Source organism: Maylandia zebra, linkage group LG22 (genome assembly GCF_041146795.1).
Source record: "Maylandia zebra isolate NMK-2024a linkage group LG22, Mzebra_GT3a, whole genome shotgun sequence".
NCBI classification, from domain to species: domain Eukaryota; kingdom Metazoa; phylum Chordata; class Actinopteri; order Cichliformes; family Cichlidae; genus Maylandia; species Maylandia zebra.
Window position 1 is genome coordinate 17,625,313 of NC_135187.1, and position 25,812 is coordinate 17,651,124.

Here is a 25,812-nt window from a genome sequence, read left to right on the forward strand (position 1 = left end):
GACAGGGTCAGTGCCTCGGGCTCTTTGTTGTGTTCTAGAGCAGTTTTTTGATGCGAGGGAACATGTGAGGATATTTTATTGAGGGAGGCCACTGTCATCATGGAGCACTGTTGCAAAATGGGTAAACAGAAGACTCTTTTTGTATTTAGGTACAAAACCAAAGTCTATAAGGTGCAAAGAATCCACAAAGAAAGCAATTAGAATCCAAGAGATGAACTGGGAAACATATGGAGCAGTCAGCAGAATCTAAAAACAGACAAGGAGCACACCAAGCAGGATAACATGAAGGATTAAGAGACACTGACAAAGGGAAGATTAAGGTTATAGATACACACAAGGCAGTCGGGGAGATAGGAAACACCTGGAGAGAAAGGCACACCTGAGCATAATCAAGGTGACAGAAGCCACAGGAAGCAAAAATAAAGGCCAAGCAAAAGGGACTCAAAATAAAACAGGAAGCAGCCAAACAGAGAAACATCTAACACAGAGACCGGGACGTGACACAGAAGGGAGAGCAAAAGGCACAAAAGGTCACAGATAAACTATAACCAAGACTAGAAACCTAAAGTGAACTAAGAGCTCAGAATATAAGGAAATACTTACAAAACACCTGGAACCAGGAAACCATGAAGATCCTGAATAAAAATCAATCAAACCACGAGAAACAACTTAACTTTCACATGAATAGAAATGGGAACTAAAGACAGTTCAATAGACATGAAAGCAAAAAGGCAAACCAAACGGATCATATAAAACAACAACATTTGAAGTCTCAAACTTTAAAGCACGAGTCCCAGCCCAGTGAAGCTGACACAAAAGTGTCTTAAACTTTTAAACTGTTTATAATGGCCAGCATGGGGCGACTAACCTGGTTGCTAAAAGGCTTTGACGTGTGACCTCAAACAGTTTGCTAATGCGTTGTGGGGCTAGTTTCAGGTCACACTGAAAAAATGGAATTTTCATAATTATTATTTTCATCACATCTAGAATAAAAATACCAAACAGCTCAGCTCCAGGTTTGATAAGGGTAATACAATACCTAACCAATAAGGCACGTCATAATAGCTATGTCTATCTATTTATGCTGTCTATACTCGAGTCCAATGCATTTCAAAATGTAATTTTTTATTTTTTTTTACAGCAGACATTATAAAAAATGTTCACTGTTGTGTTTTATTTGTTTTTTTTTAGTCCAGTCCCTGCTTGAGAAATGTCTCGGGCTCTTTGGTTGTGTCAGTTTCAAACATGTGGAATAGTTTATGTTAAAGTTCCTCAGATAATACCATATCTCTGGTGTGGAGCCCGTTACAAAAGGTCATAACTCTGGGGTTTTCAAATGTATCAAAAAGTATCATGAGTTTGTCAAAAAAAAAAAAAAAAACCTAGTTTGAGAAATTCCTCTCATGGTCATGTGTGAACTCAAGATCTGGGAGTCTGCAGGCTTTTTGTCCTTGCACGTTGTGTCATAAACCACGCACTGCTTTAAGTTCTTACTGGACACAAAGGTTAGATTTGGAGTGCGTCTGTGATTTCAGGCATTCAGTCATCCAGAGAATGTGGGGTAAGGGGTCACCCGTATTGTTTTTAGAGGGTGGAGAGAGTGCAGCATGTGATTTGTGTATACATTACTCAGACTGGCCAAAATCCACGTGGCATTTAATGTTTCATGTAGTTTAAAGTCAGTTCTCACAGCTTCAAATCAGATTAATGCCTTTAATATCCTTCCCTAATTTCATGCAGGGATCAGAGACTCTTTTTAAAGAAAATGAGCAATTTTGTCGTACTAAATATATGTTTGTGCAGTCGAAACTTCAAAAAGCGAGAGCGCTGAAGAGGAACAACTTCATCTGCTGAGGCAGCAGAGGGAAGTCCTTGCTACCTTTGCCCCAAAGAACAGGGGGAAAAATCCCCTCTTAGTCTTATATGTATCAGTGAGAACCAATTAAGTAAATTATGTCTGCATCCCCAGAGCCTTGACAGGAACACCCAAGGGGAGAACGAGAGCACAACCGCTCTCCCACCAGCTTCAGTTTCGAGCAAATTCCCTCTCATCATCGTCCTCCTTCTCATCGCTTCCCTCGCCTAATTCTCTGCAGTTTCCTGCAGCTTTAATGTCCCGGCCTGTATTCACCTTTCTCCCACTGTTAGTACACAGTGGTAAGGAGGTGAGAGGTTAGCTCACGTAACAGTAACAAACCTCCCCTTCCTCTTCCCTTTTACATATCACACTCCCCTGTTTTGTTTTGTTTTTCCTCGCTCATTCCGTACAGCACTTTGTTCATATTCATTCATTCCACACCTTCATTGGTTTTTGTTTTTGTTTGGGGTTTTTTTTTTTTTGGGGGGGGGGGGGGGGGGGGGGGTGCTCATTTTAAATGTGCTCTAATCAGTGTTTGATCATCACATTGCATTTAGTTACGGTGGAACGTCAAAGAGTAGAATTCCTGCAGAAATTGCAGATGTTGCAGCTTGCATGCGCCCAATGGAGAAAGCTAGTAGGTTGCTGTCGTGGTTTACTCTCACCACTTTCATCTAACTGAGTCCTTTCTGCTCAGCACCAGCCAGACAAAATCAACACTTGGTGGTGTACATAGTGGAGCATTTAAGGTCTCAAGATCCAGATGTTTCCATCAGAAACTCGTAGATACAAAAAAAGAGTCAATATTAGCGCTCTAAGTCCAGAAAGTGTGCCAAGAAAATATCCTCCAGCAGCTTGAACTACTGATACAAGGCCGGATGGATCCACATTCTGACCCTACAATCTGAATGTCACAGCAGAAATCAAGACTCATCAGACGAGGCGACATTTTTTCAATCTTCTGTTGCTCAATTTTGGTGAGGCCATGTGAACTGTAGCCTCAGTTTCAGTTTGAATTACTGTTATCCTCCTATCACCACCGAGCAGTCTGACTGCTCTCCTCTGACCTCTGGCATGAACGAGGCATTTTCTCCCAGAGAACTACTGCTCACTGGATATTTTCAGACCATTCCCGGCCAACCTTACAGAAGGTTTTGTGGGAAAATCCCAGCAGATCATCAGTTTCTGGGATCTTTGCACAATCCAGTCTGGCACCAGGAACCATATCACGTTCAAAGTCACTTAAATCGCCTTTATATTTGCCTCAAAGAACAAATATTGTCATTTTTATGGCTCTAAATCAATATTTGAGTTAATCAGATATCATTATAAAATGTCTGTTTCCTCCAGTGTAATGAAGCGCTGCTGGCTCAGCAGACAAAATGATGACGAATTCTAAAATCAGAGCAAAAACCCCCAATAGACGTTTTGCAATATCTCACTTGTAATCTTCACCGCCACCGCCACCCACTCTTATTTCATTACACCGGTGTCTCGATCCAGACTTACAGTCACATGCTCCATTTCACTTTTTCATAATCAAAAGTGCCTGACGAGGCAAACAGCTAAAACAAAAGAGTTGACCGGCACAGAGTGCATGTTTGTTTAATGTGCAGCTGTGCATTGCAGGGAAGGCGGCCAAGCTGTTTCCCAGTGAGTTTCACACGGACTTTAACTCAAACAGCTGTAAACCCACAGGCCTCAGAGTAGAATAGAATAGAATAGAATAGAGTGTGTAGATGTTACACGTGAAATAAAAAAGCAACTGTGCTGTTTTTATAAATGAGCTTTTTGGATGGATGTTAAATAAGTCTTGCTTGAAAGGTTTGGGTTTATGGTACAGAAGGAGCTGTTTACAGTCCACTTAGAGAAAGGTCAGTCTGTGACTAATGGCTTCCGTTTTCCTCCCGCCTATCAGAGGCTGCCGTTATCTCTCCGCAGCATTGTGGGGAAGTGCCTGTTGCCTACAGCACGTTGCAATGTGTCCATCAAGCCAACTTTCCTGATGACCTATTGTTTTGTTTTGCTTTTAGCAAAGCTTTCCTATGAAAGTCTAAACTACCTGCATTCTGTCACTGATGAAAACTAACATCACATACTGAATGTACTTACTAGGAGTAATAAGGCAAACTGACACAAACGCAGCCAGTGTGATAATAAATCCTCTTAAGAGATGATAAAGATGCAAACATACACAAACTCTGCTAAACTCAAAGGAATAAAATCAATGTCTGAAATGTTCAATTCTGAGCGTCGGTCTCGTATTTTAACCTCCTCTGCTTTTTCCTGAAGTTAAATGGTTTGATTAAAAAATAGTGAAACTGTTGAATCTTCGTCAGACAAACCGCATAGCCTGACCTTTAAAATATCAGCTCCGTTCGGCCGTGCCACCTGCAGCAGAAGGTCAGTGCGTCCCCGTGCATCACTTATCCGCTGCTCTAGCCACTTAGATTCACACATTTTTGCTATTGTAAGCAGTGCGACGGAGAGCCTGCTGTATTGTCTGCAACAACGGGGCAAATATCTGTTCTGGAAGAAAGCAATCAGTTTTCAGACTGGAATGTCTGCTGCTCAAATCGTCAGGCTGGTAAATTATACCAATGATGATGTTGAAGCATTGGTTTGATGTTTGCTTTGTTTTCATTAAGCTTTCTAATTTCTGCAAACGTATTTCTTTATTCAGCGACTTCCTCTGTATGTATAGTGTATACATCTTTTGTTTTTGCCAGTTGGATTGTGTACTCTTTTGGCGTTTGAAGTTGGTTTTCCCTCACAGAAGTTCCGCTTAAGCTCTTCATGCTGTGGCCATAAAATAAACTGCTCTGCGTGTTGTAAAGTCACTGAGTGCTCTCAGAGGTCGCAGCGTGAAGAAAGCCTCGTGTGGACCTGAAATGGTTCTTCCCATCTGGCTCATTGTGGTCCCACACTTGTTAGTCCTCGCTCCCCCCTCTCTGGATCACCCCCTCCAGATTATAGATCACATGTCCTGTCACACAGTAGTCTTTCGAGTGGATAAGCCAAAAACTGTGACAACTGGTGGAGGATTCAGAGCAGAAAACACAGCCACTTCTGTTTATTGACTTTTTCTAAAGTAGGCCATCAGGAGAGTTGGCTTTCCATTCATTTATATGTCTTTGATCACAAAAATAGACAAAATAGTAAGCAGGTAATTACATTTCTATAGAGCTTGAGGTCTGAGCTGCAGTGTTCCCAGGGGTACCCATTGTGTAGAGACTGGTTTGCATAGTCTCGCTTCCACCATCCTTCCTCCTTTCAGCTGTACAATCACTCATGGGGCTGTTATTCTGAGGTAAACTCGGACAGGAACTCTTGTTGAGATGACTAGAAAAACATAGATTATTTGTTGTGTTCTCAAGGGTGTAATAGTGTTTCCTCGTATACAGTACAGAGGCCCATCAGAAGTTATATTTTGAGCTGCCTCTAAATATAAAGCAGTTTAACAGCATCATCTTAAAGAAGTATATAATTTAAAGATTAAACAGTGAGAATATGGACAGTCTGTTTCCTTTCAGAAAGACTGAGACTAAGTATGAATAACTGAACCTGTCAAAATCAAAAATATATCATAACTAAATTACTGAACTTAGTCAACAGTATGGGATTAGCTAAGCCTCTCTGTTCTCTAGTAGTATGCCTTAATTCTTCATGACATCGATTCAACAAGGTCCTGAAAGCAGCAGCTTTGGAGGAATCCATTCTGCTGGAAGCAGTCATCAGAAGATGAGTGCAAAGTGTGCCACCAAAAGCCTGAATTGTTGATACGAGGCAGGATGGATTTATATTTTCATGTGGCTTCTGACCTCGCCATTCAAATGTTGCAGTGGAAATTTAGCTCAACATTTTTCCAACCTTCTGTCGTGCGATTTTGGTGAGGCTGTGCAAACTGTAGCCTCAGTGTGGCCATCTGCTGCAAGGTTCAATGTGTTGTGCATTCACAGATGCTCTTCTGCATACCCTGATTGTAATGAGAGGTTATTTTGAGTCCCTGGCCCTGAGAGCTGTCACTCACTAGTTTCTCTTTTTTCTCTCTGTGAACTCTAAAGTCGGCTGTGCAGGAATATCCAGCAGATCAGCAGTTTGTGAAATGCTCATACTTATTCAACTTGTCACCAACAACCATCCCTCTTTGAAAATCACGTAAATCACTTTTCTTCATCATTCTTATGTAAAGTTTGAACTTCAGCTGGTCACCTTGACCATGTCTATGTGCCTAAATCCATTGAGGAGCTGCCATGTGATTGGCTGATTAGATATTAATCTTAATGAGCGATTGAACTGGCATACATAACAAAGTATGAACTCCTTATGATTGTCAGATTCAGAATTAAAATCAAAGACATGCTGTGTGAAAAGATCTGGTATTTTAAAGATTTTTGAGTTTAATCCAAGCGTCTCTGCCGCAGTCTCTGGAGAGATGATAGCCTGCGCGCCTAGACAGAACAGCTTGCATAACATTCTCACACTTGTTGAAGAAATCAGAGCTTGCGAGTTTCAGTGGAAAAAAAGCCTCGTTGCATGGCAGCCAGCCTCCCCGACAGCTCCGAGGGGCCTCAGCGGACATATTTCTGCTCAGCTGTTTGGTTGCCCTGGAAACAAGCCAGTGTAGGCTACATATATAAATCCCATGGAGAAGATGTACAGGGAGGGGATCGTGTAGTCAAGGTTTTTAGCCAGCAAGGAGGCGCCGTTCACAGGAGTTACCCTTGAAAAGCAGGTGGATGTCGACCTCAAGGCCATCCCCGCCCTCCAGGTGCAACAGAGATAGCCTGCTCATTCTGTTTTTACCTCAGGTTTCCTGAAAACAATGCAGTCAGACTCAACAAGAAGCAGCAGCGAGAAAGCTGCCAGAATGAAACAAGTCAATGTCAAATGCTTCGCCATTTAAAAAAGCTCATTAGGGAACAGTCCCTCTATTTTCGATGTGCAGCTTGTGATGGGGAAATGAACAGAAGGCTTTTGGAGGTGATGGGGCATTTAGTCAGGTCACCTGTCTTTCTTTTCCTTGGAACTTCCTCTTTCTCGTTGCTGATTTCTTCTCTTAAATTCAGACATCGAAGTCGTGCAAAGACATTAAAGGAAAACAAAATGATCTTTTGCTTTTTTTTAGAACTGTTATCTGTCTAATCCTCCTTATCTTCACACTGCTTCAGATATTAAAACACACAGGAAAACAAACAAGCAGCTGAATCTGCTCCCCGTTTTGCAGATTGCAGCTCGTACTTCGTGCGATTCCACATGCCTCAGCATCCCTATACGTCAGCGCGTTTAGCAAGTACGAACTCATACTGTAGGCCATATCATGTATCTTTGATCCCATGGGTTTGCTTGGACATAAAAGGTGTTTATGTCTCAGAGTGCTGTGTTTAAAAGTGAAGGACAGACACAGGAAGGGTGTCAGCGTCAGAAGTCAAGTGGAGCTTTCCAGATGTTATACAGAGGATGTGAGTTCATTCTCTTAAAGTCCAAGACAATCTTTCTTAACACAAAACAACCCCAATGTCAACAAGTTACCTTTGTCTCTCGTGTATGAGAGCGCACACTGGGTGAAGCATACACACACAAGCAGTGCCACAGTGTTTGTTTAGTGCATGAGTCACTTTCAGCAACACGACATACAGTATATGCCACATTGACCTTTTTCCTTAGGTTCTTTTTCTTTACTTCCTTCGCTGCCAGTCCACTCTCTCTGTGGGCTTCCAACTATCTTCCTCCTTCCTGAGCAGTTTCCTAATTGCTCCGCGTTGCTGCAAGGTTCACCTCTGTCAGCAGTAGGCAGCTGCGAGATCAGGACCTTTCCTCTTCAGTGGAACACCTCCCTTTCTGTCCTGCTTGGCCGTGGGCTGAAACACTATTATTTCAGATGGTCAGCTGGAATCTCTGCTTCATTCACTGAGTTCATGTTTACGCCTGCACTGTGTCTGTATCTGCGTACACCTTCCACCGGGTCGAGTTGCAGAATGAGATTCTCATTTTCATTTGGGGAAAGATGCGAGAGATAAAAACAAAGAAGTGGAGATCCACTCTCCAGTTCCTGCAGTTATCCAAACAAAAATGGTGCAGATAACAAGCGGTGCACCTGTAAGTCAATCCATAGCAGATGTGTTCTGCCTTCTCTGACTCTGAAAACGCACTTTTTTAATAATGTTCTCACAGAATGCACCGCTTTAAATAGTATTCACATGAAGAGGATATAAAAGCAGCAACTCCTCAGGTGAATTCAGTCAGGCTTTTTTTGTTTATAACAGCAAAGATGATGCAAGTTTGAGGAATCGCTGGGTTACTGTTGAAAGTCTGAAACAGTGATAGCTCAATTTTAAGATCAATAAGGCAAAGTGCTACAAAAAAGCCAATCGAAAAGGCATAAATAAAGTACCAGCATCTATGTAGACTTTTTCTAGCCTTCCTGCCCACTCACTTGACCCGTCTCGAGTCCGCACACCGTAATGCAATCAACAATAGTGCGTGGCACTCCTCCAGTGTGCCACCAGTCCGCACTAATACAATAAAAGAAAGAATGTTTTGAAGGATTTATTGCTGTCTAACTGTGTTGCGTCATTTGTGTTGTTGGCTATTTTTGTTGCACTAAACCCTCATTTATCAAAATGGACAAAAGATGTAATTATACTTCTGGAGAGTTGCTTCCTGGCATTCTTCACATTACCGTCCGTGCCAGACAGTCCAGGAAACCCACAGAGATCTGATGTTTTTTTTCTTTTAGCCCAGATCTTCTTTTATGATGTTCAACAAAGACAAAATAAAATCCATCATTTGTAATTTGAAACTCCCCGTTAGGCCTTTGTTGCTTCTAGTTTTGAAGGTACGAGGCACATATTATCCTGTTTATGGTGCTTCCACCATATTTACAATAACCGTTGCAGCTAGCTGAAGCCCTACATGTTTCAGTGAAAACTTGCATTTTAAAAAATGAATTCATAAATTGAAAGAACCGGTTTAATTCAGTGGCGTGTTTGTGAAGGTTCTCAGTCATCCAGGTCATCGTAGTCTAAGGAGCTTGGAAAGAAAAGCGTCTGGACTTCTTTAAGTTGCTTGAAGACGTTTCACCTCTTATCCGAGAAGCTTCTTCAGTTCTAAGGTCAAATGGTGGAGAGTCCCAGATTTAAACCCAGTGGGAGTTTCCCCCCAAAAGCAAAAGGCATCAATTTCCTGACAAACTTGCTTGCTATCAAATGTCCAAAAACACAAACAAAAAGACTTGTACAGTGATCCGAGGGGCTTAAGAGGAAACCTGATGTCAATACAATGTAAGCTGTTTGATGAAGAGTTTCTTTTTTTTCTGTACTGAAAACAAGTTAAGTGTAAATTTGAACCTCAGACAATTCATTCAGACTCGTGCTGGATGCTGTTTTGCAGTTGCTCTGGTAGATTTATGCTTTCCTCTTTTTAAAAAAGGAAAACAATGTTTAAAAAAAGCTCTTAACACACCAACACAACTCCACTTGACCTTTGCTAGCTGTCCACTGTGATACTACCCTTCTCTTGGCAGTCTCCCAGAAGTTCAGACACTGTACGTCCTTGGCTGCTGTCAGTTCTATTGTCCAGGCTGAAGGGAACGAGAGCACTGGGCTGCAGTTCCACCTGGTTCAGCTGTTTTGACCATTAGAGCCAATCAGTTCTATCGTCTCCCTTTCCTGTCATGGGAAAGTGGCGGTCGGCTCTCGAACAATCTCCCCAACATACAAAAACTTGACAAGTGGCCAAAGGGTGGGAGCGCCTGTTGGGAAGACCCGTAATGTTTTGTGTTTTCCATGTACTCCATGTTCATGTACAGCTGCCAGTACATGTGCAATGGGAAATGTTCAACCTCCCAAAACGGAAAAGGGGCTTTAGTTCCCAACGGACCTCTCAATACTTCTAAAAATGAGTTCACATGCCTCAAAGAGTCCCTGCCAACACACATTATACATCATGAGAAAGGCAGGATTGCTTCCTGATTGAACTTTAAGTGGGGGTGGTATGTTCAAATCTTTGTTTTTCTCTTCAGAACTTAAGAAGAACAAAGAACTACATAAAGCGACGCAGATTTAAGAAGCCACTGCATGTAGAATAACTGCTGTAATCACCATGAATGGGATCACATTAAAGTCAGACTGCCAGATTAGGAGGCATGTTCCCATTAGAGCACTTTTAAAAAAAAATTATTAAGACATTCCTCAGCACGGCCCAGTGGATGAATGCTTTCAAGTAGGTCACAATTAAATCAAGATATTATCCAAAACGCACAAGGCGAACTCACTTGCTGACCAACATTTGACAAACTCAGAGGCACACACGACAGTTTTTTTTCCCCATTCATTTTTATTCAAATCACCACAACAAGTCCAAATGAAACCAAATGCATCATGTTGGAGAACACAGGCACGGAAGAGTGATTTTTATCAACACAGCGAATAAGAAAAGCAGAGTACGCCGGTACTTTAGTTTGGTATTGCGCTCATTGAACTGAGCCTGTCATCCAGCAGTGCATCCAACAAGTGGGCTGAAAATTGAAAAAGAAGAGAAAAACTCCCTCCATCATGCCTCCTTTACGTATGTCCTCACTGCGATCACGTCTCCCATGATGCATTTCTGTGTGGAAAGGAGACGTCAGGTGATTAGAAGAAATCTGCATGTGCATCAACTCTGGCAAACATCAAGCAGAGCATACAATCATATAAGAAGTCACTGCCAGACTTATTTATTAAAAAATTTTAATTATATAAATCTTCCTCAGGTATGTTGTGATGTTTTTATTTCCTGTAAAACTCCTCACTTTAAGACAAATACCTTTCTTATCATCCTAACAGGATCATTGAGTATAAACAGTACATTTTAACACACATTAACATACTAAATCTACTATATAACATATAGAACAGGGGAAGTAAAATAACTTTACGCAGAACTTCTAAACAGATAGTTTGAGGATTTAAAAAAAAAAAAAAAAAAAAAAAGTCACACCGCTATCAATTTCCCATCTGTGATCTCTCTCTCGATATTCGTTTCTTTGCCATCCCAGCTCTGTTTCTGCACAAGTTTGCCGTTCTCCAGAGTCACCACGGTCTGCAGGGCACAAAACAGACAAGTGGTCACGTCCAGCACAGATTAAATCAATGATCAATCATCTAAAAGTCAGGCTGTAAATGCTTGTTCTGTCTTTCTAACCCTGGTCTTTCTGTCGTCTGCGGTCGTCTCATCAAAAGGTTCGTTGAGTTTGAACTTGATTTCGGTGGTTTTGAAGGTGCTCTGAGACTTCAGGCATATAGTCCCTTCGTCGTCCATCGTCACTATTAAATTGGGCTTGGTCCGGTTGCCCACCTGCCGGGTTGCAAATCCCACACCTGCAGAGCGCGAGGTGTCAGGAAATGTGTCAGATGTAGAGACGCTTTTTAATTAAAACGTTAAAAAAAACTATTGTGAAAACTTGAGACAATAAAATTAATTACAATTAAGATTAAAATGTTCCCCCCCCCCCCCCTAAATTTAGCTCCAACCACAGACGTTCTTACCGATTGCTTTCATGTAGTCGTCAAAATTGTCGCTGGAAATCATCTTCCATGTTCCAACAAATTTCTCGACCATTTTGCAATCCTTGAAAATTTTTTCCTCTTTATCCTCAACAACAAAGTGTGCAGCGACTCTGGGTTCAGCACTCTTCCAGTGTGGGAGCAGAGTGTGGCCGTTTTAAAGGGACAGTCCTTTTTTTCAGCAACGCGATAGGAGCCAATCACAGCCTGCAACGTCATATAACGAATTGTTGAAATCCCTCCTCTTGTGAGTTTTTCCCTTTTCACCCACTTATTTATTTATTTTAATCCGTGACATAGTCGTGGCAATAGTTTTATATTCTAAGCTACATGTGTATTTATCAAAATTAATCTTCAAACACGGTAATTTTATACAGAATAAACAATATTTTTCTTTGTTACAGTTTAATATCAAGTGTTTCTCTGGTTCCAGAGATGTGACTTTATATGGCGGGCCAAACAGGCCAAAAATGACATATTTGACATATTTGTTTTCAGCTTGGTTATGAGCCGTCATTCTGTAGTGATCTGCTGATAAGAAGCCATTCCTCTTAGTGAGGTCAGGGCGAGCAGGAGAGGAGGAGGGGTTGCTGTCTTATTTAATGAATCATTTCAATGTAAGCAGCTATCTCCTGGAAGTTTTCAGTCTTTTGAATATGTGGCTTTACAGCTGAAGGCCCCATCCAAAGTTGTGTTTCTTAATGTTTACAGGCCTCCCAAATACTGCACAGACTTTTTTAATGACCTCAGTGAACTGCTGTCTGTGATCTGTGTTGATTTTAACTGTGTAATTATTGCTGGGGATTTTAACATTCATGTGGACAACCCTCAGGACAAAGGGACTAAAGACCTGAGTAACACTCTGGGCAACTTTGGGCTGACTCAGCATGTAACAGAGGCCACACATAATAGAGGACACACTCTTGACCTACTGATCTCCAAAGGCCTGAGCATTTCAAAGGTTACTGTGTCTGATGTGGGCCTGTCTGATCATTACTGTGTTTTCTTTGAAAGTAAAATCTCAGCCCACACAAATATATCAACAACAGTGATCACAAAACGGTGTATAACTGAACACAGTAGTGCAATTTTTAACCAGGTCTTCCCATTAACACCTGACCTGCCCAGAGGGTCAGTCAATGAGCTCGTCAATAGCTTCAATGCTAACATGTTAAATGTAATGGACACTATTGCTCCCATTAAGGTGAAGGTTATCTCTGGAAGGAAAAAGTCTCCATGGAGAAACTCCACACTGGTGAAAAATGAAAAAAGAGAGTGTAGGAAAGCTGAGCGCAGATGGAGAAAAACAAACCTCCAGGTTCATTATGACATTTATAAAGAGAAACTTCACAATTATAATTTACAACTGAGGAATGCAAGGAGGTCCTACTTCTCTGACATCATCACTAAAAACAGCCATAATGCTCGGGTCTTATTTTCTACAGTTGACAGGCTAACAAACCCTCCTGTGTCAGTGGCAGCTGAACTTCATTCGACCATGGCCTGCAATGACTTTGCCAAATTCTTCACTGAAAAAATCCAAAAAATTAGACAAGCAATTGGTACATCAACAGCAGATCCAGGATATGTACTGTGTCCACCAAAAAACTGTTTAAACACCATGAAACAGTTTCAACCTATTAACAGCAAAGACCTGGAGGACATCTTAGGTCAACTGAACTCCTCCTCCTGCTGTTTAGATGTCCTGCCAACAAGTTTTTTCAAAAAGGTCTCAAAGACTTTAGAGTCAGACCTGTTACAGATCATCAACTTTTCTTTATTATCAGGTGTGTTTCCAGAATCACTAAAAACTGCTGTAATCAAACCTATACTGAAAAAGGACAATCTTGACAAGACACAAATGAACAACTACAGGCCGATCTCAAATCTCCCGTTTTTAAGTAAGATCATTGAAAAAGCAGTTTCTCAACAGCTCAATTACTTCTTAAAACAGAATAATTGCTACGATGCCTTCCAGTCAGGTTTTAGACAGAACCACAGCACTGAAACCGCTCTGACCAAAGTGTTTAATGACATATGTCTGAATACAGACAGTGGAAAAATGTCAGTCCTAGTTTTACAGGATCTCAGTGCAGCATTTGATACAGTTGACCACAACATATTACTCAAACGACTGGAGAACTGGACAGGTCTTTCAGGAACTGTACTAAACTGGTTCAAAACATACGTAGAAAACAGGAAATACTTTGTATCAATAGGTAACTTCACATCTGAGCAGACAAGTATCACATGTGGAGTTCCCCAAGGTTCCATCTTGGGACCCCTTCTGTTTAACATCTACATGCTCCCACTGGCACAGATTATAAACAACAACAAAATAAACTATCACAGCTATGCAGATGACACACAAATATATATCACAATGTCACCAGGAGACCGAGGCCCTGTACAGGCTCTTGGTAAATGCATTGAGGAAATCAATGACTGGTTGTGCCACAATTTTCTCCAGCTAAACAAAAACAAAACTGAGGTAATAGTCTTTGGCGCCAAAGAAAAACGATTACAGGTCACCAGAGAACTTCAATCTATACATCTAAAAACCACAAACCAGGCGAGAAATTTGGGTGTAGTGATGGATGCAGACCTAAACTTAGAAAAACACATTAAGACAATAACAAAGTCAGCTTACTATCACCTCAAGAATATATCAAGGATAAAAGATCTGATGTCTCAACAGGACCTGGAAAAACTAGTCCATGCATTCATCTTTAGTAGGCTTGATTACTGTAACAGCATCTTTACAGGTCTACCTAAAAAATCAGTCAGACAACTACAGCTCATTCAGAACTCTGCTGCTCGAGTCCTCACTAAGACCAAAAAAGTGGACCACATCAGTCCAGCTCTGAGGTCTTTACACTGGCTGCCTGTCCGTCAGAGGATAGACTTTAAAGTTCTGATGCTGGCCTATAAAGCTCTGAATGGTTTAGGACCAAAATACATCAATGACCTCCTGACCCAGTATGAACCATCCATATCCCTCAGGTCATCTGGATCCGGTCTTTTATCAGTTCCCAGAGTCAGAACCAGACACGGAGAAGCTGCATTCAGCTTTTATGCTCCTTATATCTGGAACAAACTCCCAGAAAGCCTCAGATCAGCTGAAACACTCAGTTTATTTAAATCCAGGTTGAAGACTCACCTGTTCTCAGCTGCATTTGAATAAAGCACCAAATCCACACTTTAAGCTTAAATTTCAAAACTTACATTTAACTACTGATTTTATCTACTGTTCTGATTTTATCTGTTTTGATTTTATATACTGTTGTTTGTTTGTTTGTTAATTAGTTAGTTAGTTTATTTGCTTGTTTTATTCAATTTTAAATCATGCTTTTTATTTGTTCTTGTTTCTAATGTCTCTGTAAAGCACTTTGAATCACCTTGTTGTTGAATTGTGCTATACAAATAAACTTGCCTTGCCTTGCCTTGCCTTAACAGGTGAAAAATTGCCCTCCTAGTTTTAGGCTTAATCCCCCTTTCCCCCCTGCAGGCAGTATCCTTCAAGCTCAGGTCGTCTACCAGAGGCCTCGGAGTTTGAGGGTCCTGTGCAGTATCTTTGCTGTTCCTAGGACTGCGCTCTTCTGGACTGAGATCTAAGATGTTGTTCCTGGGATCTGCTGGAACAACACTTTTACCATGACAGTATCATGGTACAAATAACAGTAGCATGGTGGTTAACACTGTGCTCTCAACGCAAGAAGGTCCTGAGTTCAAATCCATCACATCCTTCTTGCCCTGTGACAGCTGAGAAAGGCTCCAGCACAATAGTATTATTATTATTAGGCCTTTGTAGGTGAACATTAAGTCAAATTGAGTTTATTATTAGTTTGCTGACTGATTTCATTTTGAGGAAATACAAACAGGGGCTCTGTTGATATTGTGATGACCTTTACTTCAGTTAAATTCACTTTGGATCCTTGTCTTGTTAAAGACTGGCAAAACTGTAATGTGTAATTTCAACTACAGGCTTGAATGTGATTAGAAAAAATCAGTGACTGACTGGTTTTTTCACACCCAGTGACCTATTTAAGATAGTTGCAGCAACCAGCTGGTCCCTGATCATGCTGCACCTCTGCTTACTGATTACCAGGCAACTGCATAGGTTTCCTGGTCGGAGGCAGCCTGTCTTGAAACAACTAGACAGCAAGGGACGCCGCGAGGTCGGAGACACGGTCCTCATCTTCGAAGCAACAATTTCAAAGGCAACGAGATCGACACAGTTGCACACAGTCACAATAAATTTGGTCTCCTACCATCATTTTGCTTGTCAGTTAAAGAAAAGTCATTTGAAGTCATTTATGTTACAGTTCTTTTCAGGAAACCTGCCAAAAAATAAGTGTGTGGATGCAATAATGATCCATTAATAAAACATTAAGTCACAGATGGTAACGGGACAGAGGTTGACTATGTGAGAGGGCGGGATTTCACTTATCTGTGACTGGGTGAAAGGCTTTTTTCTCCTTTTCAGATGGGCTGGATGTAAAACTCTGTGCCAAATTACAGCTTTGCTGTGTCAAAGGTTGGAGCTTGCATGACGCTCTCTCAAACACTGGAATGGTCTCCTTTATCAGGAAAATGACACATTATGCAAGGACACACCGTGACCCCGTACTGATCGCAGCACCTTTTTTTTTTTTTAGCAGTTAAAGCATTTTAATTGATCCGGCGAATGTTGTTGGGAAATAACCCAGCTGAGAGAAACTATTTGGCCAAGTGACAAAAACGATACAGTTCTCTTTATTTTTTACTGTTTAGTTAAAAGGGCACAAAAGAATTTGACTATTAAATATTTAACCAACACAACATTTTAGATTAAAGCCAGTCAACACCATGTGTATGAAATGGAATAGTTTTACTGTACATGTTCAACAATATTCACAGATAAATACACATCTGCCAAGCTCATGATTATTTCTTCTCTCCAACTTTTGCCTGCGGGTCCTTGGCGACGCAGCGGGATTGAAAAGCACTCAGCATCTCACTGCTGGTCAAATTTGCTCCCTTCATCAGCAGCTTCTCTCCGTCTACTGCGGAAAAGAAGGACAAAAACACAATGAGATGACTCATAAGAACAACATGCTTAAGGAGTACAGAAAGGAAATGTTCAAAAGTTCACTCTGCACAAAAGTCGAGTAAGACACGCTGCGGCTCTGCTGACCTGTGGCAGACATCTCCAGCTTTGTAAAAGCCTGACTCACTGCGTGAGTGATGCTAATTGTATGAAATTCCAAGACTGGGTCATATGTTTCTGAGTGTATGAACTGCACATATGCACCATTTCCAGGACTTTATCCTATTTTTGAGTTTTTAGATATTTTTTTTTATCATCTTTGGCTCCCGTGACATATCTGGAATGGGCTTTTTAAAAACATAACCAGAAAAAGAGAAAATTAAAACAGGTTACGACTGTCTTGAGTCAAAGGTTAAAGTGAACGTCTTAGTTGCCTTATCATTGTTGTGCCTGGAGGTGATTGTAGTTATGATTTGGTGCTCCAGAGTGATGGATGCATCAGGGTAAGAAGACAGATGGATGAAGTGATGCCTAGTGTAAAACTCTGTGCGGGCGGCGTTATGATCAGGGATTACTTCAGCTGGTCAGGTTGACGTTAGGCAACAATTTCTGACCACAAACCGAGATCAGCTGACATCTCTGAAAAAACTGAATGGCCAAATTTTTCTATGAAAAAAAATCTTCCCTGACAGGGAAGATGCATAAGATGGAGCCACCAGGCTCAAACTGTGAGAGAGTGGTGGAGACAGTATGAACTGGACACCACCTTAACCCCACATTGAGAAAGACTTTATGCACAAATACAAGTTCTTGACGGAAAATGAACACACCTGTATAAAATGACATATTCTGTCTTAGCAGCAGGTTACAAAAGTCAGACAGCTACTTTTGTAGGCATTATTAACATTTCATAAGTGCTAGACGAGCCAGTTATGAAACTACACATCACTTCAGACAGCTGAGGGAACGACGGCAACGATCTCATCCAAAATAACTCCACCCATGAGAACACTCCCATGAAGTCTTGAATTGTAATGATATGAGCATGTAACTGGACCTCATACTGACAGCTCAACAACCGTCTCCAGATTGATCTCCTTAAGTTCTCGTGAAATAACAAGTTAGCAGGCCTCCCCACCTATAAAACTACATAAATCACATTTTATTCCTCTTCAACAAGTGAAAATAGTGGACTGTGTATAAAAATACCTGTAATTTCTACAGAGTTAATGCAATCATTTTGTTAAACCCCTCGAGTGACATCTTGATTGTTTAATTTAAAATCCACTGTGGTGGAGTACTAAGATAAAACTAGAGAAAAAAAAACAACTCATGGACCAAACTCTGCCTCCCCCACTCATTCTAATGTGCTCACGTCATACTTACCATAAGTGATATCCACTACGGGCTCAGACTTGTCATGTTTCACCACTGGTATCACCTCACAGTTCATGTTGGTAGCTCTGGCCTTCTCTGAACCCACTAAGGTCAGAAACTCCCTGTGGGACAGGAAAAAGAAAAGCTTTTTTAGATTTACCTTATAACGCATTAAAGTGACTAAGTACATTTCTGTATGCTGTAGTAGATGTGAGTATTTCCACAGTGGGGACATCGAGTATGACACACTTAGCTCCATTGCACTGATTTTACAGCAGTAATCACTAGTTACTCTACAGATTCAAAGTAAAGTTGACACCAAACCGGCAATCTGCTTTGAAGTTAGACGAAATAGGCTTGAAATCTACACATTAAAATAGTGTTTAAACATCAGTAATATAGATTTCCCTTTAGCTTTGACATTTTGTGTATTTTCTCAAAATATTTGTGAACCGTTGATTTAGGCAGTAATGTACACTCTAAGGCCACTTTAATAGTTACACCTCTTCAAATGCTTGTTAACACAAGTATCTAAACTGGGTGTGTAGACAAGTGGTCAAGACGGCCTGATGAAGTTCAAACCAAGCATCAACCGAGTGACTTTGAGCATGGCATGGTTATTGGTGCCAGACAAGCTGGTCTGAGTACTTCGCAAACTGCTGATCTGCTGGGAATTTCCCGCACAACCATCTCTGGGAGAAAATATCCAGCCGCAGTCATCTGGGTTAAAATGCCTTTTTGAGGACATAGATCAGAATAGAATGGTAACACTGCTTCAAGCTAACAGGTAGTCAAGAGTAAATGAAACAACCACTCATTACCACCATGCAGATGCAGAAGAGCATGTCTGAACACAGTGTGTCAAAGCTTGAAGTCGGTGGGACTTTGGCAGCAGAAGACCGCTCTGGGATTCAAGTTAGCTAACAACAGGAAACTGAGGCTAATATTCACACAGCAGGTTGGGAAAACATTGCATGCTCTGAATTTCTCAATTTCTGCAGTGACATTTGCACAGTATAAACACAGAGAAACATAAAAACTAGGGCTGAACGATATATCGCATTTGCGATAATATCGCGACATGATCAAGTGCAATTTTCTAACCGCAAAGGCTGCGATTATACTCTGGACATGTCCAAATTCATGGGCTGCATCCTCCTGAGGCCGCATTTGTAGACCGATTACGTCACAGCGACGCGCCGAAGGCTGTCCAAATTACTACCATATCCCAGAATTCATAGCGCGGCCCAGCCAAACTCCAGTTTCCAGCAATGGCGGCCGCTACTAAGTTTTAAAATTACTCATACTAATCTTTCAGGGTCACAAAATAAACTTTTAACATATTTTCAGGCGAGAAAGTAGTTGTGTAAACATCAAATATCTGCTCGGTTTATCAAGATATCCCATATTTGCAAAAGTGCTTCGACGTTTTCAGAGGCGTCTGCTACCCACCAGCTCGACAGCTCCAGGGTTACTGATGCGGCCGAGAACGGCACAACTCCCGGCACATCATTTTCAGATCACCGCGGAGTTTCGCTGCTCGGGTTAAACGTAATATATAAGTCACTTAGACAACCTAAAAATGTTATTGTTGGGCTTTTTTCAGTGTTTTGTTTGTTCGTGAGTAAATCGGTTTGGCTGAGATTAAAGTTATTAGATTAGATAAAATAAAACTTTATTAATCCCCCGGGTGGGTTCCTCCTTGGTTTTCACACAGCTGACTAAACGTCAAACAGAAAACTTATTAAACAGAAGTATGAGACAGTCGAGAATTTACACCAGTGTCTGGTTATATTTTAGATAGCAAGAAGCAGACGGCCGAGTTTATTAAACTCCACCGAGACAGCGGTGACGCTAATCAGAACTAGACCGTCCAATTTCACGCCTTTAAACTTTAAAGGCGTGTTTGTGTGTGTGTTTATACAATTGCTATTATGTTTGCACTTTATGTGTAATGTTACTGACTGCAGAGATCAGTAAGATGTGTGTATTTTTTATTTATTAGTTTTATTTATTTAATATTATTTTTTAATTGAATGACTGTCTAGTAGTTCACAGATGTCGAAAAACTGAGTGTGGTAAAGCCACTGATTTTTTTTATGTATATTTCTGCAATCTGCACATTGTACTGACTTTCATTTTAATGTTTACACCAGGGTTCCTTGTCAGCACTTTATGCTCAGATGTTTGTAAGCTAAAAATAAACTATTGTGTATGTTCAAATATACTGTTGTGATTGAAGAAGTTAAATAAAAATGTCAGTCATCAATTCATGCATCACCTCATGTCATCATAACAGAGGTCTGTCTTCCAGGAAAGAACAGTTTAAAATTAATGTAATATAGTATTGGCCATACTATATGATGTATTGCTTGTCTTTGTTTAATAATACAGAAGACAAATACCTTAAAAAATAATCGCATATCGCATCGCAATCGCAATATTGGGGCAAAAAATCGCAATTAGATTATTTTCCATAATCGTTCAGCCCTAATAAAAACACACGGAAACGTGGAAAATCACTACCCAATAATAAAGTGGCCGGTGTATAATGACCGTATAATGTCATGTGCAATCTAGATAACAAAACAAACGTAAGTGCTGAGATTACTTCAAGCAAAACTTACTTTTAAACCTTCCATTAAAAGAGTTTAGACGAGACTTCGTGCAGCATGTCATATAGTGTTGCTATGAATTTACGGAGGGTTTCTTCAACTAACATTAACCAAATGTTGAATGTTTTAAGGGTGTCTTTACTAAGCATGAAAGCCAGCATAACCACAGTCTATTCCGACAAGCATCAACGAGCTATACGCTACATAAAACATGAAATGACGTTGCGGTTGGCGGCTGCTGGCTGTCGCCAACAGCCTTATTGTCAAATTACGACCGTTACCCGCCTTTCAGGCACACTGAACGGCTCTCCGACACAACAGCAGCGTCAAACGCGCCTTTCTTACCGTGTGGACCGGACATTGGACTCGAACGGACAAAACTGAACGGTTATTTTCTTCACAGCCTTCAATACCACGGTCGCTTTGCTGGGAGCCGCCATGTTTTCGATTTAATGACCTCTAACCTCGCCAGAATGGGGTTTCTCACATGGGCCACGAGAGGGCGCCACAGGATTAAGGATTCCAGTAGCTGCCTCACTAACAGGTCCATACAAAGGTAATTATTATTCAACACGACATGGAGCTGTTACTTTATAAAGAATGGGAGGTGATCATAATTTTTTTTAGATTCATAGTTATTAAAGCAGGTGTTTTCCTATCTTTGCAGTCTTCTGCTACAGATCAAAAAATCATTCATAAGATCATTTATAAGCAAAGCAGGGACACACCAACAAATGTTTTCCCCTCTAGGATATTATGCATTAACTTGTGACATTAACTTGTAACATTGTCTACTTAGTTAGGCACTGTCTGTTTAATATCAGCATTTCCTGTGACTTGACAGAGTAAATTATTGGTGTAATATTGCTGTAGTACTCCCAGTGATAGCTTCACCAGTGGAAGCAGTTCACTGATAACAACACAAGTTGCGACACGGCTTTTATACAAAAAAGTGACTGTTATGTAAACACCAACATCCCCAATCAAAGTGACAAATTCAGAGGAAAAGTGACTGGGGCACCTTCAGGCGTGCAATCATCAGGACGTTGGAGAAGGGGGTCTGTGAGGAAATAATTCAATAAAGGAGGTGCTACTGTTCAAATAGACAATCTAACACTTTTTTTTTTTTGGGCACATTTTGGGCGTGACCCCTTTAATACTTCTCAAGAGTAATACTTAAAAATATTTTTGGGGATCAGATACATTCCTCTCATTGAACAGTTTGTTTTCCTGTGACTTAAAAAAGAAGAAGAAGAAGAAACCTTGCACATACTAATTACCTCATCTAAACTTTATCAAGGCCTTTCTTGACCTCTGCTCGCTGCAGCCGGTTATTTATAGACACCCCTGGTGTCAGGGCCTGAGCAGAACAAATGTGTTGTTCTCAGATCAGTACGCCAGAGTGTGTGCTGTTTATCCCAGCTCTAACACGCCTCAAGTCTCTTTCCTGTGAGCGACAGCCTGACCCAGCCTGTGACAGTCAGCAGAGGCACGAGGGCTCTAAATTTAAACATTAAGGCTACCGAGAGGCCGAAGCATTTCCTATACACCTCCCACCACACACGCGCGCACCCATGCACACACTCACACACAATAAGTATTTGTCGGAGGCTTACTGTAAGAAAGTTGGGGAGAGGGCGGTCAGAAACAATAAATGCTCCAGGGGATGTTGACCTCAGAAAGAAAAGGGTATTGTCTTGATGTTGGAGTTCATCTATGAAGGCCTCAGCCTAAACACAATATGAACTTATGAGATGGTCCCCCTGGGAAGCTGTGGTGTTTAACATGAGCTGCCATGTTCTTCTTTGCCACAAGGCTCCATCATTGCTGTTTCTGCAACATGTCGAAAGAAATTCATGCTCTGGTGCCAAAACCCTGTTTTGAATTGTTGTTTCCTCCTTGAGAATGACACCCAAGTTAGGTATGAGTGTAAACCAAAGAGGCTGTAGTATGAAAGAATGAATCAGAAGTGACTGTAACAGCCTCCAAATGAATGGCTGATGGGTAATAGAGATGAATTCACTTCTGAGGAAAGGTGGAGGATTGTGGCAAAGGGCCCCACCACTGAGAGGAATCACAAGGGCGTATCTGTAACACAGAATCATCGTACTGCTGACAAAATGGAAAGAAATCAAACACACTGAGTGCTCTTACTCATTAGTGAGTGCTCCCTGTTTCAATGCCTCTCTGTAAACCTATTAAATATAAATTAAGCACAAAAACTCATAAATCAGTAAATAACAAAAAACGATTCCTGCTGAGTTCCTTCCAGCAAACTGTGCAAAGTACAAAGCTACAAGTATGAGAGAGTATTGCACTACAGCCTGGAACTGTTACACTGTTCAGTGCATTGCATGTAATGGTCTGGATTGAACTAATTATGGTAATTAGTTATAATGTTTTAGGCATCGTAAAAAATAAATGATACCTAATTTGTGGGTTTTCTTCACCGTGAGAGAGATTTAATAAACCTCACACACAGTTACTTCACTTCTGAACACTCAAAAATGTCCACATAGCAGCCAGGTAAAGGATCCAAATTGACTACACATCCCATAATCCCTCTTAAAGCTTATATTTGAATTAAATGAACAGGGTTCAGTGCCCTGCAGAAGAAGTGACTCTGCTGCACATCTTCGCAAGCTACTGGGAGACGGTCAAGGCCACTCATAGGAATGGCCGACTACATTTCCCGTGAAGCCCTGCGGGGGCAGCTCTCTGGCACTCCTCCTCCGCCGCCTCCTCCTCACAGCAGCGTCCTGGCTGGCTGGAACGGCGAAGCAGACTGAAGTGAGCGTCCTGAAATGCGCGCAGGCTGAAGGACGAGCCGCATCGCTCCGTGTGCGGACACCGATCACTCTCACACCGGCTTCATGCAGCGCGTGGACGGCGTGGACAGAGGTTAAGAGCTCAGCGGGAAAAGCCAGGCGCACTTTTCTATTCAGAGCGGCCGCTGAATGCTGGGTTTTTTAGACTGTCTTCTCCGCTCCGGTGAGTGCATCTTCACATCTGTGTGTAGAAGTTGTGTTTTTATTCGTTGTTGTTGTTTTTTTAATATGTAGTCGGTATATCCAGTGTTATGCCTCTCTTTGTGAGTGACTGTCTGTGTGTGGACGGCTGCATTGGGAAACTTCACGCACAGGCTGAGTGTACTGAGAGTTGTCACTGCGGCAGGCAGAGAGGCAGCCTCGGTGTTCGCAGTGAAACCAAATTTAAGAAGCGGTGACAGTCACGCTGAGACAAGGACTTGTTGCCCTCCGCTGAGCGTTTCGTCTTTCCTGCTGATTTCCAAGAGTGGCGAGCTGTCTGTGTCTTAAATCTCGTTTTTTCCCCTGCACACTTTGTGTACGGTTTAGGGCTGCTGCAGTACATCGAGCTTTAAAATGAAAAACAGTGCATGCGCTTTAAAGGATGCAACCTCCCGCATAACATCTATTGCTTAAGTTTTGCACGAGCTCATAGCCTATGATGTTTTTAGGAAATTCCTGGTGATTCTTTTAAGGATCACGAGATCATTATCTGTTTTTTTAAAGATGCATATTAACTTTACCATACACACGGATATGGTCATGTGCGTGGATGTTGAGCTCTGTGGATCCCCCCCACCGCTCCTCCTCATTGACACTAACAAGTATGGGCCGTCTTTCCTCCCTCTTCATAGCTCCAAGCAGCCATGCATGCCCTACTGCATGCACATGCATATACAGCAAGTTGCAGATGAACCTCAGACAGCTTTCCCTCCCTGTAATCGTGAATACGAATTTTCCCTCGGCTCACCTGCCGGATAAATAAACACCCCCCTTTTCACTCTCTGTCACTTCTCCCAGATTTGCCCCCCAAGTCTCCCCCTCTCCTGCACACGTTGGCACACACACTCACACAGGCAAACAGAGCCAAATGCCACCCAAAAAAACACCCCCATCCTCCCTCCGTCTGTGCTCAGTTGAATACGATATGTTGGCAGACCATTCACCCTGCAGCGGTCTGGCTTTTCACAGAAGTTGACATTCACTTCACTTCAGCAAACACAGTTTGTGCTTTGTTTCAGCTTCTCTCTGAGTTCCGCCTGTCACGTGCTAAACATTAACAAATTTGTTTTTTTGTGTTTTTGGTTTTTTTGTCCTCCTTTTCCTCTTTCCTGTGACATCACTTGATAAGAGCCCTATGGATGAATTCCCACCTCTGTGACAAAACTGATCCTTAATTTGTTTATTTGTTTTCCATACAGCAACAATTTAGTATTTATTTATTTATTGTCAATGACTGCCATTCAGGCCTTTAAGCCTTTATGGAAATCAGAGGATTGAGAACGATGCTTTAAAAACGTTGAAATGCTCAGCCTGATGAGGTACGATCATGTAATATTATGTTTATAGAAAGTAGCTGGCGGGCGTTTGCAGCTTATAACATGCACATGTCAGACGGGTCAGAGCGGGATGTCTGCGTATGATTAAATCTCTGTCACTGTAAAAGCAACTGTGTTGGGCGAATGGGAGGGCAAGCTGAATGCTTTGTGACACTTTTAACTCTAGAGTATTCATAGCCTTGCTGCTAATGCTGGAATTTGAATGGAGATGAGGGGCTGGGTATGTGCAGCTGTTGTATGGAAGAAGGGAAATGAGTGAGTGTTCCCGAAAGAGTTGCAAGGTTTGGAAATTTTTCGGCCTGGTGCTTTTACTCTATAACGCAAGAATCCAACAGGTTTCCACACAAGTTCTTTGTCATTTTTAAGCAATTTTGAACCTTTTATTGCTTCTTTTTCTTACTGGTTGGCTCAGCAACATCGCAATAGTCAACTACACTGTGCTTTGTCACCTCCTAGCTCACAAGTTAGTCTAGTGGTTTGGATACAGGCTTATAAATGATACCTGTTAAGCAGGTGCTTCCAGGAAATAGAAATAAATGCACGGTAAAACTGTGACTTCAAGTTGTAACACATGTTAGTAAAATGACTTTGTAGAAAGTCATTTGCATCAGAAAATGGTTCTGTATTCTAGAGGGGTGGAGGCTGAGCAGCTGCAGGCGGGTCGGCGCTCATTAAAACTGGCCATAATGTGTATGGTCTGATAGAGAGCCCAGTGATGCTGCTGCTGCCCCGGGCCTGAAGGTCCTCCTGCTGAAAGGATAAAGCATAATCACTCTCTGTCTGATTGCTGCGCGACTATTGTTTCATCATAGGCTGTCAAGATGTCGTTTAGCAGACTACACACATTTCACAGTCAGTTAGGCTTTAACAAGCAAGGACATCAGCCCCATCATTGGTAGGCAAACAGTGGAGCGTTTGGATGTGCACCTCAGATTTTACAATTACCCTGCATTTGCCCTGAGGGGAAAAAAATATGCAGGCTTGAGTCTGGAGGAAGTGCGTGTTGCTGTGTGCGAGTGTTT

General features: G+C 41.6%; 3 protein-coding genes across 6 annotated transcripts in view; 1 reads left to right on the top strand and 2 right to left on the bottom strand.

Moving 5' to 3' along the window:
• Window positions 1-10,175: 10,175 nt before the first annotated feature.
• fabp4a (fatty acid binding protein 4a) lies at window positions 10,176-11,546 on the bottom strand. The gene is made up of 4 exons (XM_004549202.3): window positions 11,386-11,546; window positions 11,042-11,217; window positions 10,838-10,939; window positions 10,176-10,465 (listed from the first exon to the last, which is right to left on the bottom strand). Exons 1-4 carry the CDS (start codon window positions 11,456-11,458, stop codon window positions 10,412-10,414), a joined length of 405 nt encoding a protein of 134 aa, XP_004549259.1. The 5' UTR covers window positions 11,459-11,546; the 3' UTR covers window positions 10,176-10,411.
• Window positions 11,547-16,256: 4,710 nt separating this feature from the next.
• mrpl53 (mitochondrial ribosomal protein L53) lies at window positions 16,257-20,928 on the bottom strand. The gene is made up of 3 exons (XM_004549203.5): window positions 20,770-20,928; window positions 17,819-17,931; window positions 16,257-16,448 (listed from the first exon to the last, which is right to left on the bottom strand). Exons 1-3 carry the CDS (start codon window positions 20,862-20,864, stop codon window positions 16,330-16,332), a joined length of 327 nt encoding a protein of 108 aa, XP_004549260.1. The 5' UTR covers window positions 20,865-20,928; the 3' UTR covers window positions 16,257-16,329.
• A 29-nt stretch (window positions 20,929-20,957) lies between these two features.
• Window positions 20,958-25,812, top strand: part of pag1 (phosphoprotein membrane anchor with glycosphingolipid microdomains 1) — a 67,850-nt gene continuing 62,995 nt past the window's right edge. For 3 of the 4 annotated variants that reach the window (XM_004549204.3, XM_004549207.3, XM_076878952.1), the window contains exon 1: window positions 23,179-23,415. The gene's annotated coding sequence lies outside the window, so the exon portion shown is untranslated. Of the gene's footprint in view, window positions 20,981-23,178; window positions 23,416-25,812 lie in introns of those variants that run through there. The other variant, XM_076878950.1, reaches the window with a different exon arrangement.

Excerpts from the sequence above, each read along its gene's own strand:
- fabp4a (XM_004549202.3), bottom strand. The coding sequence starts at position 11,458 with ATGGTCGAGAAATTTGTTGGAACATGGAAGATGATTTCCAGCGACAAT. Across the intron at positions 11,218-11,385 it reads CGACTACATGAAAGCAATCG|GTGTGGGATTTGCAACCCGG; the intron begins GTAAGAACGTCT and ends CGCGCTCTGCAG. Across the intron at positions 10,940-11,041 it reads CAGACGACAGAAAGACCAGG|ACCGTGGTGACTCTGGAGAA; the intron begins GTTAGAAAGACA and ends TGTGCCCTGCAG.
- mrpl53 (XM_004549203.5), bottom strand. The coding sequence starts at position 20,864 with ATGGCGGCTCCCAGCAAAGCGACCGTGGTATTGAAGGCTGTGAAGAAA. Across the intron at positions 17,932-20,769 it reads TCCAATGTCCGGTCCACACG|GGAGTTTCTGACCTTAGTGG; the intron begins GTAAGAAAGGCG and ends CCTGTCCCACAG. Across the intron at positions 16,449-17,818 it reads CGTAGTGGATATCACTTATG|TAGACGGAGAGAAGCTGCTG; the intron begins GTAAGTATGACG and ends TCTTTTCCGCAG.